The sequence below is a fragment of the Rattus norvegicus genome, chromosome 15 (genome assembly GCF_021556685.1).
Source record: "Rattus norvegicus strain SHRSP/BbbUtx chromosome 15, alternate assembly SHRSP_T2T, whole genome shotgun sequence".
Lineage (NCBI taxonomy): Eukaryota > Metazoa > Chordata > Mammalia > Rodentia > Muridae > Rattus > Rattus norvegicus.
Genome location: NC_141548.1, coordinates 27805421 through 27818673, shown reverse-complemented (window position 1 = coordinate 27818673; position 13253 = coordinate 27805421). Strand labels below are relative to the sequence as shown.

Genomic DNA, 13253 nt, shown 5'->3' with positions numbered 1-13253 from the left:
ATAGAGGTTAGTGCTGGGGAATCATAATGTAGGGCTATTTGGGGAATGTATGTATAGATGGTCAGTGATCTTCATCATAGCTATCTCTAATTAGCTAGATCCCTTTGGACTCCTCTCTCAGGAGGACCAAGAAGTAGAAAAGAAAGAGGTTATATCACTGGTATAGAAATGTACTCAATCCAAAATAAGATAGGATTGGTTCCATCTGCTTTCAAAATATTCTTGTCTTTCTTTGTAGAACTTATGTTTGGTACTCATAAAGACCTACAGATATATTGAAAGTAAGGGAATTGGGGTTAAACTCATGTCTTTTTCCCCCCTCAGATACGTAGAAACCATGAACACATCAGCAACACATGTAACTGAATTTGTTCTCTTGGGATTTCCTGGTTCCTGGAAGATACAAATTTTTCTCTTCGTGTTGTTTTTGGTGTTTTATGTCTTGACCTTGTTGGGAAATGGAGCCATCATCTGTGCAGTAATATGTGACTCACGACTACATACCCCCATGTACTTCTTCCTGGGAAATTTTGCCTTCCTTGAAATTTGGTATGTTTCCTCAACTGCTCCTAACATGCTAGCCAACATTCTGTCTAAGACCAAGGCCATCTCATTTTCAGGGTGCTTCCTACAGTTCTATTTCTTCTTTTCGCTGGGTACAAGTGAATGTTTCTTCCTGACAGTAATGGCTTATGATAGATACCTGGCCATTTGCCGCCCATTACATTACCCTGTCATCATGACTAGGAGGCTTTGTTGCATTCTGGTATCATCATGCTGGCTCATTGGATTCCTTGGATACCCAATCCCTGTCTTCTCCATCTCTCAACTTCCATTCTGTGGTCCTAATACCATTGATCACTTCCTCTGTGACATGGACCCATTGATGGCTTTGTCCTGTGCCCCAGCACCTATTACCAAACTTGTTTTTTATGTCCAAAATTCTTTTTTCCTGTTTTTCACTATTACATACATTCTTCGGTCCTATATTTTGTTGCTCAGGGCTGTTTTTCAGGTTCCTTCTGCAGCTGGCAGGCGAAAGGCCTTCTCTACCTGTGGTTCCCATTTAGCTGTGGTGTCACTCTTCTATGGGACAGTAATGATAATGTACATGAGTCCTACATATGGCATTTCAACGTTGATGCAGAAGATCCTTACCCTTGTATACTCTGTAATGACTCCTCTCTTTAATCCTCTGATTTATAGCCTTCGTAACTCGGACATGAAACTTGCTCTGAGGAAAGTTCTGTTAGGAATGAGAATTGTCAAAAAGATTTGAGTCAAAGCTGTGGCATACTTACATGTTCTAATAAAGAACCAACTAGAGATGTGTCATGTTATATCAACTCATTCAATTGTCTTTGCTCTTTGTTATATTTATTTTTTTGAGACAGGGTCTCATGTAGTCTTGGCTAGTCTCAAACTACTCTCTAGCCAAGGATAACCTTGCAGAGATCTAATTCATCTGCTTCCATATTCCAAGTACTAGGATTCCTGCTGTGTCCCACCATGCCAGGTTTTGAACTTGTTTTCCACACCCAGTGATACTTTTCAAAGGCTAAATAAAATGTGATTCCTATGTGAGGTGATCTCCTACTCTGGTACCCATGGATTCATTATACACCTCCTCGATCATTGTACCAAGACAATGAAGCCAACCTTGATTGTTTATAGATGTGTTTAGATTAGTATTTGCAAGACGTGAATTAAAAATAGCCTTCTGGTTCCAACACAGACATTATATGTCCTGGTAATAAAAAAGATTTGATTCAGTTCAATTCTCAGAACTGGAAAAAGAGACCTGATTAAGAATCTAGATGAAAAGAAGAAAGAAGTGAATGTTTCACACAACAATATGGACTGATATTCAGAGAACTTCTACTGGAACTACTTCAGTGGAAATTATGTACACCTTCTTCCAAGGAATTTCTAAAACCCTAAGCAGTCTAACATTAATAAAGAGGCAAATAGCATGAAAATCCCTGTTTAGCATGTTATCATGTAACAGTAAAAACCATACAAATGGTAGCAGGGTATGGGAGGCTGATGATGATCTAATACTATCATCTGGCTTTTCTTCTAGTTTTATTATTTTCATTTTTTTGTATTTTGTTTATTGTTATATAACATTTTGATTATGGTTGCTGTCTCCCATCTCCTTCCAGATTATCTTTACATCTCCACTAATTCAATTCTTTCTTCCTCACGTTCTTTACAAGAGAAAGAGGAAAAAAAACACTGAAGGATAATCAAATGAAAAGCACAAGAAACACACACACACACACACACACACACACACACACACACGCACGCACACACACACACACATATCCCTCTTAAAACAAAATATGAAGCCATAACATGCAAACAATAGAGCAGCAAGGAAAAAATGCCCAATAATGCACCATGAGACAGAGAACAAACAAAACCCAATCCCCCAAATGCACAAAACCAAAACACCAACCAAACAAACCAAAAAACCATATCTTTCTTTTTGTGTTGGCCACCTACTACTAAGCATGAGGCCTAGGTTAAGTTTATATACCCAGTGAGACTCTACTGTAGAAAACTTGTTTTTCCTTTGTAGGTAGTTGTCAATTGGAGATGGCTTATTGATTAGGGATGGGAGTGCCTGTCTACTTCTCCTCTCAGCACTGGGACTACATCTGTCCTGAATCTATGCAGACCTTGTGCATACTGCCACAGTTTCTGTGCATTCATATGTATATCAGATCAGTTGTGGTATCTTGAAGACATTGTTTTCTTTTTTTTTTTCTTTTTTTTTTTTTTATTAACTTGAGTATTTCTTATATACATTTCGAGTGTTATTCCCTTTCCCGGTTTCTGGGCAAACATCACCCTCCCCCCTCCCCTTCTTTTATGGGTGTTCCCCTCCCCATTCTCCCCCCCTTGCCACCCTCCCCCCTACTGGAGCTGGGGACCGAACCCAGGGCCTTGCGCTTGTTAGGTGACATCCTCTACCACTGAGCTAAATCCACATCCCCTTGACATTGTTTTCTTAGTGTCATCTCTCATGGTTTGAATATACTCAGAGAGTGGCACTGTTTGGGGGTATGGCATTGTTGGAGTAGGTGTGTCACTATTGACTTGGGTTTTAATACCCTCATCCTAGCTGCCTGGAAGCCAGTCTTTTCCTGTTTGCCTTCAGATTAAGATGTAAAATTCTCAGTTCCATTTGCACCATGCTTGCTTGGATGCTGCCATGTTCCAGCCTTGATGATAATGGACTGATACTATGAACCTGTAAGCCAGCTCCAATTAAATGTTGTTCTTTATAAGACTTGTTTTAGTATGTGTTCACAGCAGTAAAACCCTAACTGAGACAGAAGTTGGTACCAGGGATTTGAGTATTGGTGTGTTAGGGCTGACAATGCTTTTGTTTGGAAGAATGTAGATTTTGGGTCTTTGAATTTGGAAAGCAGTGGAATCCTTTAAATGGAGCTTAATGGGCTATCCTAGTAGGAGTATGGAAGACTTTGTTGCTAAGAATGATTTAAACTGGGTCCTGAGAAAAGGCGGAGCAGGCCGTTCTGGTTGTTGCCCTCAGGGAGAGCTGAAACCCACCTGGGTGGAGCGTTTTCAGGCCCCAGAACAGAGGTAAGACCAATTTTTCTGCTCCAAGTGACCTGCCCGGTAGACTCAGGACTCACAAAGGCAAAATTACTCTGGGACCATCACTTCCGGTTTCTAGCTGGGTCCCGAACCTTGATGATCCTGGCCCAGAGCTCCCTGTTCCCAAACCGAGTGAGAGAGACAGCTCACCGACCAGACAGGTGGGTACTCCTGAAACTGCAGGGCAGAAGTGACTGCCAGTACTGCCCACCCCGCCCACATCCCTGGCCCAAGAGGAAACTATATAGGTCCTCTGAGAACAGGAAGATAGGGGCACTCAACACTGAGGTCCAGACACTGTCCGGATGTGAAGGGACCTGGTCAAACAGCTCCCTGCATCAAAATCCCGTGGGAGGGAGAGCTAGACCTTCAGAGGGGCAGACACGCGTGTGAAGCCAGAGGAGACTACACTTTGCCCACATTCTGACTCTAGAGGAAAACGCCTAGCACCATCTGGGAACCCTGAGCACAGGCATCTGAGAAAAGGCGAGGCAAGCCCTTCTGGTTGCTGCCTTCATGGAGAGCTGAAATGAAATCCCTGAGGAGTGACATCAAGGATGAGACCAGAGGTAAGACCAACTTTTCTGCCCCAAGTGACCTGCCTGGTGGACTCAGGACACACGCCCTCAGGAACAGCTGAAGACCAGTAGACAGGAAAGACTACACGCCTGAAAGCAGAACACTCTGTTTCCATAACTGGCTGAAAGAGAACAGGAAACAGGTCTACAGCACTCCTGACACACAGGCCTATAGGACAATCAAGCCAGTGTCAGAAATAGCAGAAGAAGGTAACACCAGAGGCAACCTGATGGCGAAAGGTAAGCATAGGAACAGAAGCAAGAGAAACCAAGAATACATGGCATCATCGGAGCCCAATTCTCCCACCAAAGCAAACACTGAATATCCAAACACACCAGAAAAGCAAGATCTAAATTTTAAATCACATTTGATCATGGTGATGGAGGACTTCAAGAAAGACATGAAATGCAGGAAGAAAATAAGCAAACAAATAGAAGCCTATAGAGAGGAATCACAAAAATCCCTGAAAGTATTCCAAGAAAACACAATCAAACAGATGAAGGAATTAAATATGGAAATAGAAGCAATAAAGAAAGCACAAAGGGAGACAATCCTGGATATAGAAAAAACAAAGGAAGAGACAAGGAGCCGTAGATACAAGCATCACCAACAGAATACAAGAGATAGAAGAGAGATTCTTAGGAGTAGAAAATTCCATAGAAATCATCGATACAACGGTCAAAGGTAATGTAGAACTGAAAAAGTTACTGGTCTAAAACATACCAGGACACAATGAGAAGATCAAACTTAAGGATAACTGGTATAGAAGAGATTGAAAACTCCCAGCTCATAGGACCAGTAATATCTTCACAAAAATCATAGAAGAAAACTTCCCTAACCTAAAGAAAGAGATACCCATAAACATACAAGAAGCCTAAAGAACTCCAAATAGATTGGACCAGAAAAGAAACTCCTCCCGTCACATAATAGTTAAAACACCAAATGCACAAAACAAAGAAAGAATATTAAATGCGGTAAGCAAAAAAGGTCAAGTAATATTTAAAGTCAGACCTATAATCATTACACCAGACTTTTCACTAGAGACTATGAAAGAGAGAAGATCCAGGACAGATGTCATACAGACCTTAAGAGAACACAAATTCCAGCCCAGGTTACTGTATCCTGCAAAACTCTCAATTAACATAGATGGAGAAACCAAGATATTCCATGACAAAACCAAATTTACATAATATCTTTCTACAAATCCAGCCCTACAAAGGATAATAAATGGTAAAGCCCAACATAAGGAGGCAAGCTACACCCTAGAAAAAGCAAGAAACTAATCGTCTTGGCAACAAAACAAAGAGAAGAAAAGCACACAAACGTAATCTCACATCCAAAGTCGAATATAACAGGAAGCAACAATCACTATTCTTTAATATCTCTCAACATCAATGGTCTCAACTCCCCAATAAAAAGACATAGATTAACAAACTGGATACGCAATGAGGACCCTGCATTCTGCTGCCTACAGGAAACACATCTCAGAGACAAAGACAGACACTACCTCAGAGTGAAAGTCTGGAAAACAACTTTCCAAGCAAATGTTCAGAAGAAGCAAGCTGGAGTAGCCATTCTAATATCGAATAAAATCAATTTTCAACTAAAAGTCATCAAAAAAGATAAGGAAGGACACTTCATATTCATCAAAGGAAAAATCCACCAAGATGAACTCTCAATCCTAAATATCTATGCCCCAAATACAAGGGCACCTACATACATAAAAGAAACCTTACTAAAGCTCAAAACACACATTGCACCTCACACAATAATAGTAGAGATTTCAACACCCCACTCTCATCAGTGGACAGATCATGGAAACAGAAATTTGTCATGCCCACCTCGGCTGGCAAGGAAGACACAACACGGTTGGATTCTTCTTTTTTTTTTTTTTTTTTTTTTTATTAACTTGAGTATTTCTTATATACATTTCGAGTGTTATTCCCTTTCCCGGTTTCCGGGCAAACATCCCCCTCCCCCCTGGTTGGATTCTTCTTAACAGCCTTTACTGCAGGACACCTTCTGTGGACTTTTTTTTTTTTTTTTGGTTCTTTTTTTCGGAGCTGGGGACGGAACCCAGGGCCTTGCGCTTCCTAGGCAAGCGCTCTCCCACTGAGCTAAATCCCCAACAAATTTCTGTGGACTTTTTATTTTTTTTTTTTGCAGGACACCTTCATTGTTGACACCTGGACGCAAGCAGCAAAAGCGCTCGCCTTATATACACAACAGTATGCTAATATTCTTTCAGGGATTGGCGGGGCACGAGTCACCCCACTGTCATCCCAGCTACTTGTCCTCCAGAGATTGGCTGGGCATGAACCTCTATTAGCATAGTACTGCCCCAGCCAGACTGACATTAGGTGCAAAACCCCGTGCATGCGCAGTACTGTTGTTCACCACAGGAGGGCGCCGGATCACCTCATTATCATACAGCTGCCCTGAGGAGGGGACAAGTCTGCGCATGCGTAGTAAGTTATTCACATTCGAAGGGGGCTGGCTGTCGGCGCCATCTTTACTTCGCCGCGCCACGCACTACAGAAATTAAACAGAGACATAGACAGACTAAGAGAAGTCATGAATCAAATGGACTTAACAGATATTTATAGAACATTCTATCGTAAAACAAAAGGATATACCTTCTTCTCACCACCTCATGGTACTTTCTCCAAAATTGACCATATAATTGGTCATAAAACAGGCCTCAATAGATACAGAAAGATAGAAATAATCCCATGCGTGCTATCGGACCACCATGACCTAAAACTGGTCTTCAATAACAATAAGGGAAGAACACCCACATATACGTGGAAATTGAACAATGCTCTACTCAATGATAACCTGGTCAAGGAAGAAATAAAGAAAGAAATTAAAGACTTCTTAGAATTTAATGAAAATGAAGGTACAACATACCCAAACTTATGGGACACAATGAAAGCTGTGCTAAGAGGAAAACTCATAGTGCTGAGTGCCTGCAGAAAGAAACAGGAAAGAGCATATGTCAGCAGCTTGACAGCACACCTAAAAGCTCTAGAACAAAAAGAAGCAAATACACCCAGGAGGAGTAGAAGGCAGGAAATAATCAAACTCAGAGCTGAAATCAACCAAGTAGAAACAAAAAGGACCATAGAAAGAATCAACAGAACCAAAAGTTGGTTCCGTTAGAAAATCAACAAGATAGATAAACCTTTAGCCAGACTAACCAGAGGACACAGAGAGTGTGTCCAAATTAATAAAATCAGAAATGAGAAGGGAGACATAACTACAGAATCATAGTAAATTCAAAAAAATCATCAGATCCTACTCCAAAAGCCTATATTCAACAAAACTTGAAAATCTGCAGGAAATGGACAGTTTCCTAGACAAATAAGAGGTACGAAAATTAAGTCAGGAACAGATAAACCATTTAAACATCCCATAACTCCTAACAAAATAGAAGGAGTCATTAAAGGTCTCCCAACCAAGGATCCCATGTCCAGACGGGTTCAGTCCAGAATCCTATCAGACCTTCATAGAAGACCTCATACCAATACTATCCAAACTATTCCACAAAAGTGAAACAGACGGAGTGCTACCAAATTCCTTCTATGAAGCCACAATTACTGTTATACATAAACCACCCAAAGAACCAACAAAGAAAGAGAACTTCAGACAAATTTCCCTTATGAATATCGACGCAAAAATATTCAATAAAATTCTGGCAAACTGAATCCAAGAGCACATCAAAAATATCATCCACCATGATCAAGTAGGCTTCATTCCAGGCATGCAGAGATGGTTTAATATAAGGAAAACCATCAACGTAATCCATTATATAAACAATCTGAAAGAAAAAAAAACCACAAATCATTTCATTAGATGCTGAGAAAGCATTTGGCAAAGTTTAATACCCCTTCATGATAAAAGTCCTGGAAAGAATAGGAATTCAAGGCCCATACCTAAACATAGTAAAAGCCATATACAGAAAACTGGTAGCTAACATTAAACTAAATGGAGAGAAACTTGAAGCAATCCCACTAAAATCAGAGACTAGACTAGGCTGCCCACTCTCTCCCTAGTTCTTGAAGTTCTAGCCAGAGCAATCAGACAACAAAAGGAGATCAAATGGATACTGATTGGAAAATAAGAAGTCAAAATATCACTATTTGCAAATGTATTATAGTATATTTAAGTGATCCCAAAAGTTCCACCAGAGAACTACTAAACCTGATAAACACCTTCGGCAAAGTGGCTGGGTATAAAATTATTTCAAATAAATCAGTAGCCTTCCTCTATACAAAAGAGAAAAAAGCCAAGAAAGAAGTCAGGGAAAGGACACCCTTCATAATAGTCCCAAATAATATAAAATACTTCGATGTGACTTTAACCATGTAAGTGAAAGATCTGTATGATAAGAACTTCAGGCCTCTGAAGAAAGAAATTAAAGAAGACCTCAGAAGGTGGAAAGATCTCCCATGCTCATGGATTGGCAGGATTAATATAGCAAAAATGGCTATTTTACCAAAAGCGATCTACAGATTCAAGGCAGTCCCCATCAAAATACCAATGCAATTCTTCAGAGAGTTAGACAGAAAAATTTGCAAATTCATCTGGAATAACAAAAAACCCAGGATAGCTAAAACTATCCTCAACAATAGAAGGACTCCTGGGGGAATCACTATCCCTGAACTCAAGCAGTATTACAGAGCAATAGTGATAAAAACTGCATGGTATTGGTACAGAGACAGACAGATAGACCAATGGAACAGAATTGAAGACCCAGAAATGAACCCACAGACCTATGGTCACTTGATTTTTGACAAAGGAGCCAAAACCATCCAATGGAAAAAAGATAGCATTTTCAGCAAATGGTGCTGGTTCAACTGCAGGTCAGCATGTAGAAGAATGCAGGTCGATCCATGCTTATCACCCTGTACAAAGCTTAAGTCCAAGTGGATCAAGGACCTCCACATCAAATCAGATACACTCTAACTAATAGAAGAAAAAGTGGGGAAGCATCTCGAACACATGGGCACTGGAAAAAATTTCCTGAACAAAACACCAATGGCTTATGCTCTAAGATCAAGAATCAACAAATGGGATCTCATAAAACTGCAAAGCTTCTGTAAGGCAAAGGACACTGTGGTTAGGACAAAACGGCAACCAACAGATTGGGAAAAGATCTTTACCAATCCTACAACAGATAGAGGCCTTATATCCAAAATATACAAAGAACTCAGGAAGTTATACTGCATGGAGACAAATAACCCTATTAAAAATGTGGTTCAGAGCTAAACAAAAAATTCACAGTTGAGGAATGCCGAATGACTGAGAAACACCTAAAGAAATGTTCAACATCTTTAGTCATAAGGGAAATGCAAATCAAAACAACCCTGAGATTTCACCTCACACCAGTGAGAATGGCTAAGATCAAAAACTCAGGTGACAACAAATGCTGGCGAGGATGTGGAGAAAGAGGAATACTCCTCCATTGTTGGTGGGATTGCAGACTGGTACAACCATTCTGGAAATCAGTCTGGAGGTTCCTCAGAAAATTGGACATTGAACTGCCTGAGGATCCAGCTATACCTCTCTTGGGCATATACCCAAAAGATGCCCCAACATATAAAAAAGACACGTGCTCCACTATGTTCATTGCAGCCTTATTTATAATAGCCAGAAGCTGGAAAGAACCCAGATGCCCTTCAACAGAAGAATGGATACAGAAAATGTGGTACATCTACACAATGGAATATTACTCAGCTATCAAAAACAACGACTTTATGAAATTCGTAGGCAAATGGCTGGAACTGGAAAATATCATCCTGAGTGAGCTAACCCAAACACAGAAAGACATACATGGTATGCACTCACTGATAAGTGGCTATTAGCCCAAATGCTTGAATTACCCTAAATGCCTAGAACAAATGAAACTCAAGACAGATGATCAAAATGTGAATGGTTCACTCCTTCTTTAAAAGGGGAACAAGAATACCCTTGGCAGGGAAGAGAGAGGCAAAGATTAAAACAGAGACTGAAGGAACACCCATTCAGAGCCTGCCCCACATGTGGCCCATACATGTACAGCCACCCAATAGACAAGATTGATGAAGCAAAGAAGTGCAGACCGACAGGAGCCGGATGTAGATCGCTCCTGAGAGACACAGCCAGAATACAGCAAATACAGAGGCGAATACCAGCAGCAAACCACTGAACTGAGAATAGGACCCCCGTTGAAGGAATCAGAGAAAGAACTGGAAGAGCTTGAAGGGGCTTGAGACCCCATATGTACAACAATGCCAAGCAACCAGAGCTTCCAGGGACTAAGCCACTACCTAAAGACTATACATGGACTGACCCTGGACTCTGACCCCATAGGTAGCAATGAATATCCTAGTAAGAGCACCAGTGGAAGGGGAAGCCCTGGGTCCTGCTAAGACTGAACCCCCAGTGAACTAGACTGTTGGGGGGAGGGGGACAACGGGGGGAGGGTGGGGAGGGGAACACCGATAAGAAAGGGGAGGGGGGAGGGGGATGTTTGCCCGGAAACTGGGAAAGGGAATAACACTCGAAATGTATATAAGAAATACTCAAGTTAATAAAAAAAAAAAAGAGGGAAGTTTATAGCTCTATATGCCAATATTTAGAAATCAGGGCTGGTATGAAATCAGTTTAGCTTCCTTTTGATAGACTCAGATTTTTTTTTCTACTAGCTATATCTATTCTTTGTCTTAGCCAGTGATATACTGAAACACTTTGTACCATGGACTCCTAGTAGTCATACTGTTTTGTGTCTCAGGTGTTTCAATATTTTTCCTCTCCTCAATTGAGATCTCTTCCTTCTCATCCTCCAAAGTAGCATCCTTGCTATGTGTACCCCCTTCCCACTGTATTGCCATTCCCTGGAGATTCGCTTCTTGGTGTGGACCCAGCTTAACTCTTTCCTTGGAACCTCTCAACCTTCTATTCTAGCTTGTCATTATTCTTTCGTGGCAGCTGATTATACTGAGAAATTCTTTCTACCAGGGACCCCAGTGGCAACAATTGCCTGGTTCTCAGGTAGGAGATTTTTACTGTTTCTTTATTATCTTGTCTCAGACTCAGCCCTGTAGCAACCTCCTGCATCTCAGACTCCACCTCTTTGTACAGATCCAGGGTTCACTATTTTATTCCTGCCCGTATAGTCATGTCATTTGTCCTATCGCTGTCTACTTTCAGTAGTCCCTACTCTTTCTGCACCTTCACTCACTGGGGACCCAGCTTATTCCTCTGAACTGGTTTCCTTAGGTGTTTCCTCTCAACGTATCTCAGTCTATTCTCTTAACTCATTTTAATTCTGTTTTTCCATTGATAAACCTATAGAAGAACTCTCTACCAGGGATTCCTCAGATATCACATTTGTTTTACAATCTTGTGGGGACAACAGCAACAAAAGAATGAAACATCTTCCCACCAGGGCAAGACCAGATATTAACACCTAGAAAACCTCAATTATCCTAACTGTAGGTATCTCTAGGACCTTCCGGAGACCTGTGAGAGTGGAGTCTCCAGGCAGTCTATGAGGGCGACTCTAGCTGAGACTCCTAGTAGTAGGGGGATATGGAGCAGTCTGAAGATACCACCCATCTCTTGTAATCCGGCAGGACTCCTGGTGGAAGGATAAGGACACTAAGCCAGCCACAAAACCTTTGACTCAAAATTTGTCCTACCTACAAGAAGTAAAGGGACAAAAGAAAGAAACAGAGACTGGGAATGGCCAACCACTGGCCCAATTTTAGAACTATAACATGGGCAAGAACCAGTCACTGACACTATTACTGCTACTCTTTTAGGCTTGTAGACAGGAGCCTAGCATAACTGTCCTCTAAGAGGCTCCACCCAGCAGCTGACTGAAACAGATGAAAAGACCCACCACCAAACATTAGCCCATTAGACAGAGCTTGTGGAAGAGTTGGGGGAAAATTGTGGGGCCTAGAGTGAATAGGGACTTCATAAGAGGACCAACACAGTCAACTAACCTGGACTGTTGGGGGCTCATAGAGACTAAACCATGACAAAGAGCATACATGCAGTGGGCATGGTCTCTCCCACATATGTAGCAGAAGTGCAGCTTGGTCTTCATGTATTTTTTTCTGCAATACTGAGTGGGAGCTGTCGGTAAATTTGTTGCCTGCCTGTGGGTCCTGATCCTCTAGTTCAACTGTGCTGCCTCAGGTGGCCTCAGTGGAAGAATACACGCCAGGGTGTTTTGGTGCTTAGGAGGTGCCTCTCCTTTCTCAGACCAGAAGGGAAAGGGAAGATGGGTGGAGAGGCTACGTGTGTGAGAGGACTGGGAGGAGAGAGGGTGTACACCAGTTGTAGAGTTATTTGGGGTCTCGTGTCCACTTTGCCACAGAGCTTGGCCACTCTGGCAGGCAAGATGCAGGGGGATTCTCCGTGTTTACCCCACACAGCAGCTGGGCTGGTGTCAGGCTGTAGAAAGCCGCAGGACACCACTCCGGGGATGGGGGAGCAGGCTGGGGCATGGGACCCAGCCAGAGAAGGCTTGGGGTTCCTGGGATTGCATGGAAGCCGAGTTAGCCGGGTTCTCAGGCTCTTGGCATCTAGGTGCCACTGGATGCCTCGCAAGAGCTGAGAGCAGAGTGGGGGCACACTGGGCTGGATGTAGCCTGGGCCGAGACGGTAAAAAGGGGGGCTCTAGCTAGTCCTGCCGGGATAGTCCTTGGTATGATGATGGCGGACTGCAGGCTTGGTGGTAGAGGTAGCTGGGAGCATAGGGAGGCCTTCTACAGGATACTAGATGGCAGCTCTGTAGGCAAAAGGCTTCTCTAAGGCTCCCAAGGGCGGATCCCAATAGAAAGAGACAATCCATAGTCTTAAGGCATTTATTGTCATGACAGAAAGTGATGAGTAAAACTGTACCACACTTCCGTATCTTTTGCAGACAGGAATGTCTGGGAAGGAAAGATGATTGGCTAAGCCTCCAGTGCCTTATTATAATGGAGATCAGTCTTGAGCCTATGTGACCTGTGGTCATGTCCTCTACCTGTGGAGGGGCTTGCGGT

At 42.2% G+C, this 13253-nt stretch overlaps 1 protein-coding gene across 1 annotated transcript; it reads left to right on the top strand.

Moving 5' to 3' along the window:
- Positions 1 to 304: 304 nt before the first annotated feature.
- Or11h4c (olfactory receptor family 11 subfamily H member 4C) lies at positions 305 to 1279 on the top strand. Its single transcript, NM_001000837.1, has one exon. The coding sequence runs from the start codon at positions 305 to 307 to the stop codon at positions 1277 to 1279; it is 975 nt and encodes a 324-aa protein (NP_001000837.1).
- Positions 1280 to 13253: the final 11974 nt, after the last annotated feature.

Coding starts and splice junctions, on each gene's coding strand:
- Or11h4c (NM_001000837.1), top strand. CDS start 305: ATGTCTTTTTCCCCCCTCAGATACGTAGAAACCATGAACACATCAGCA.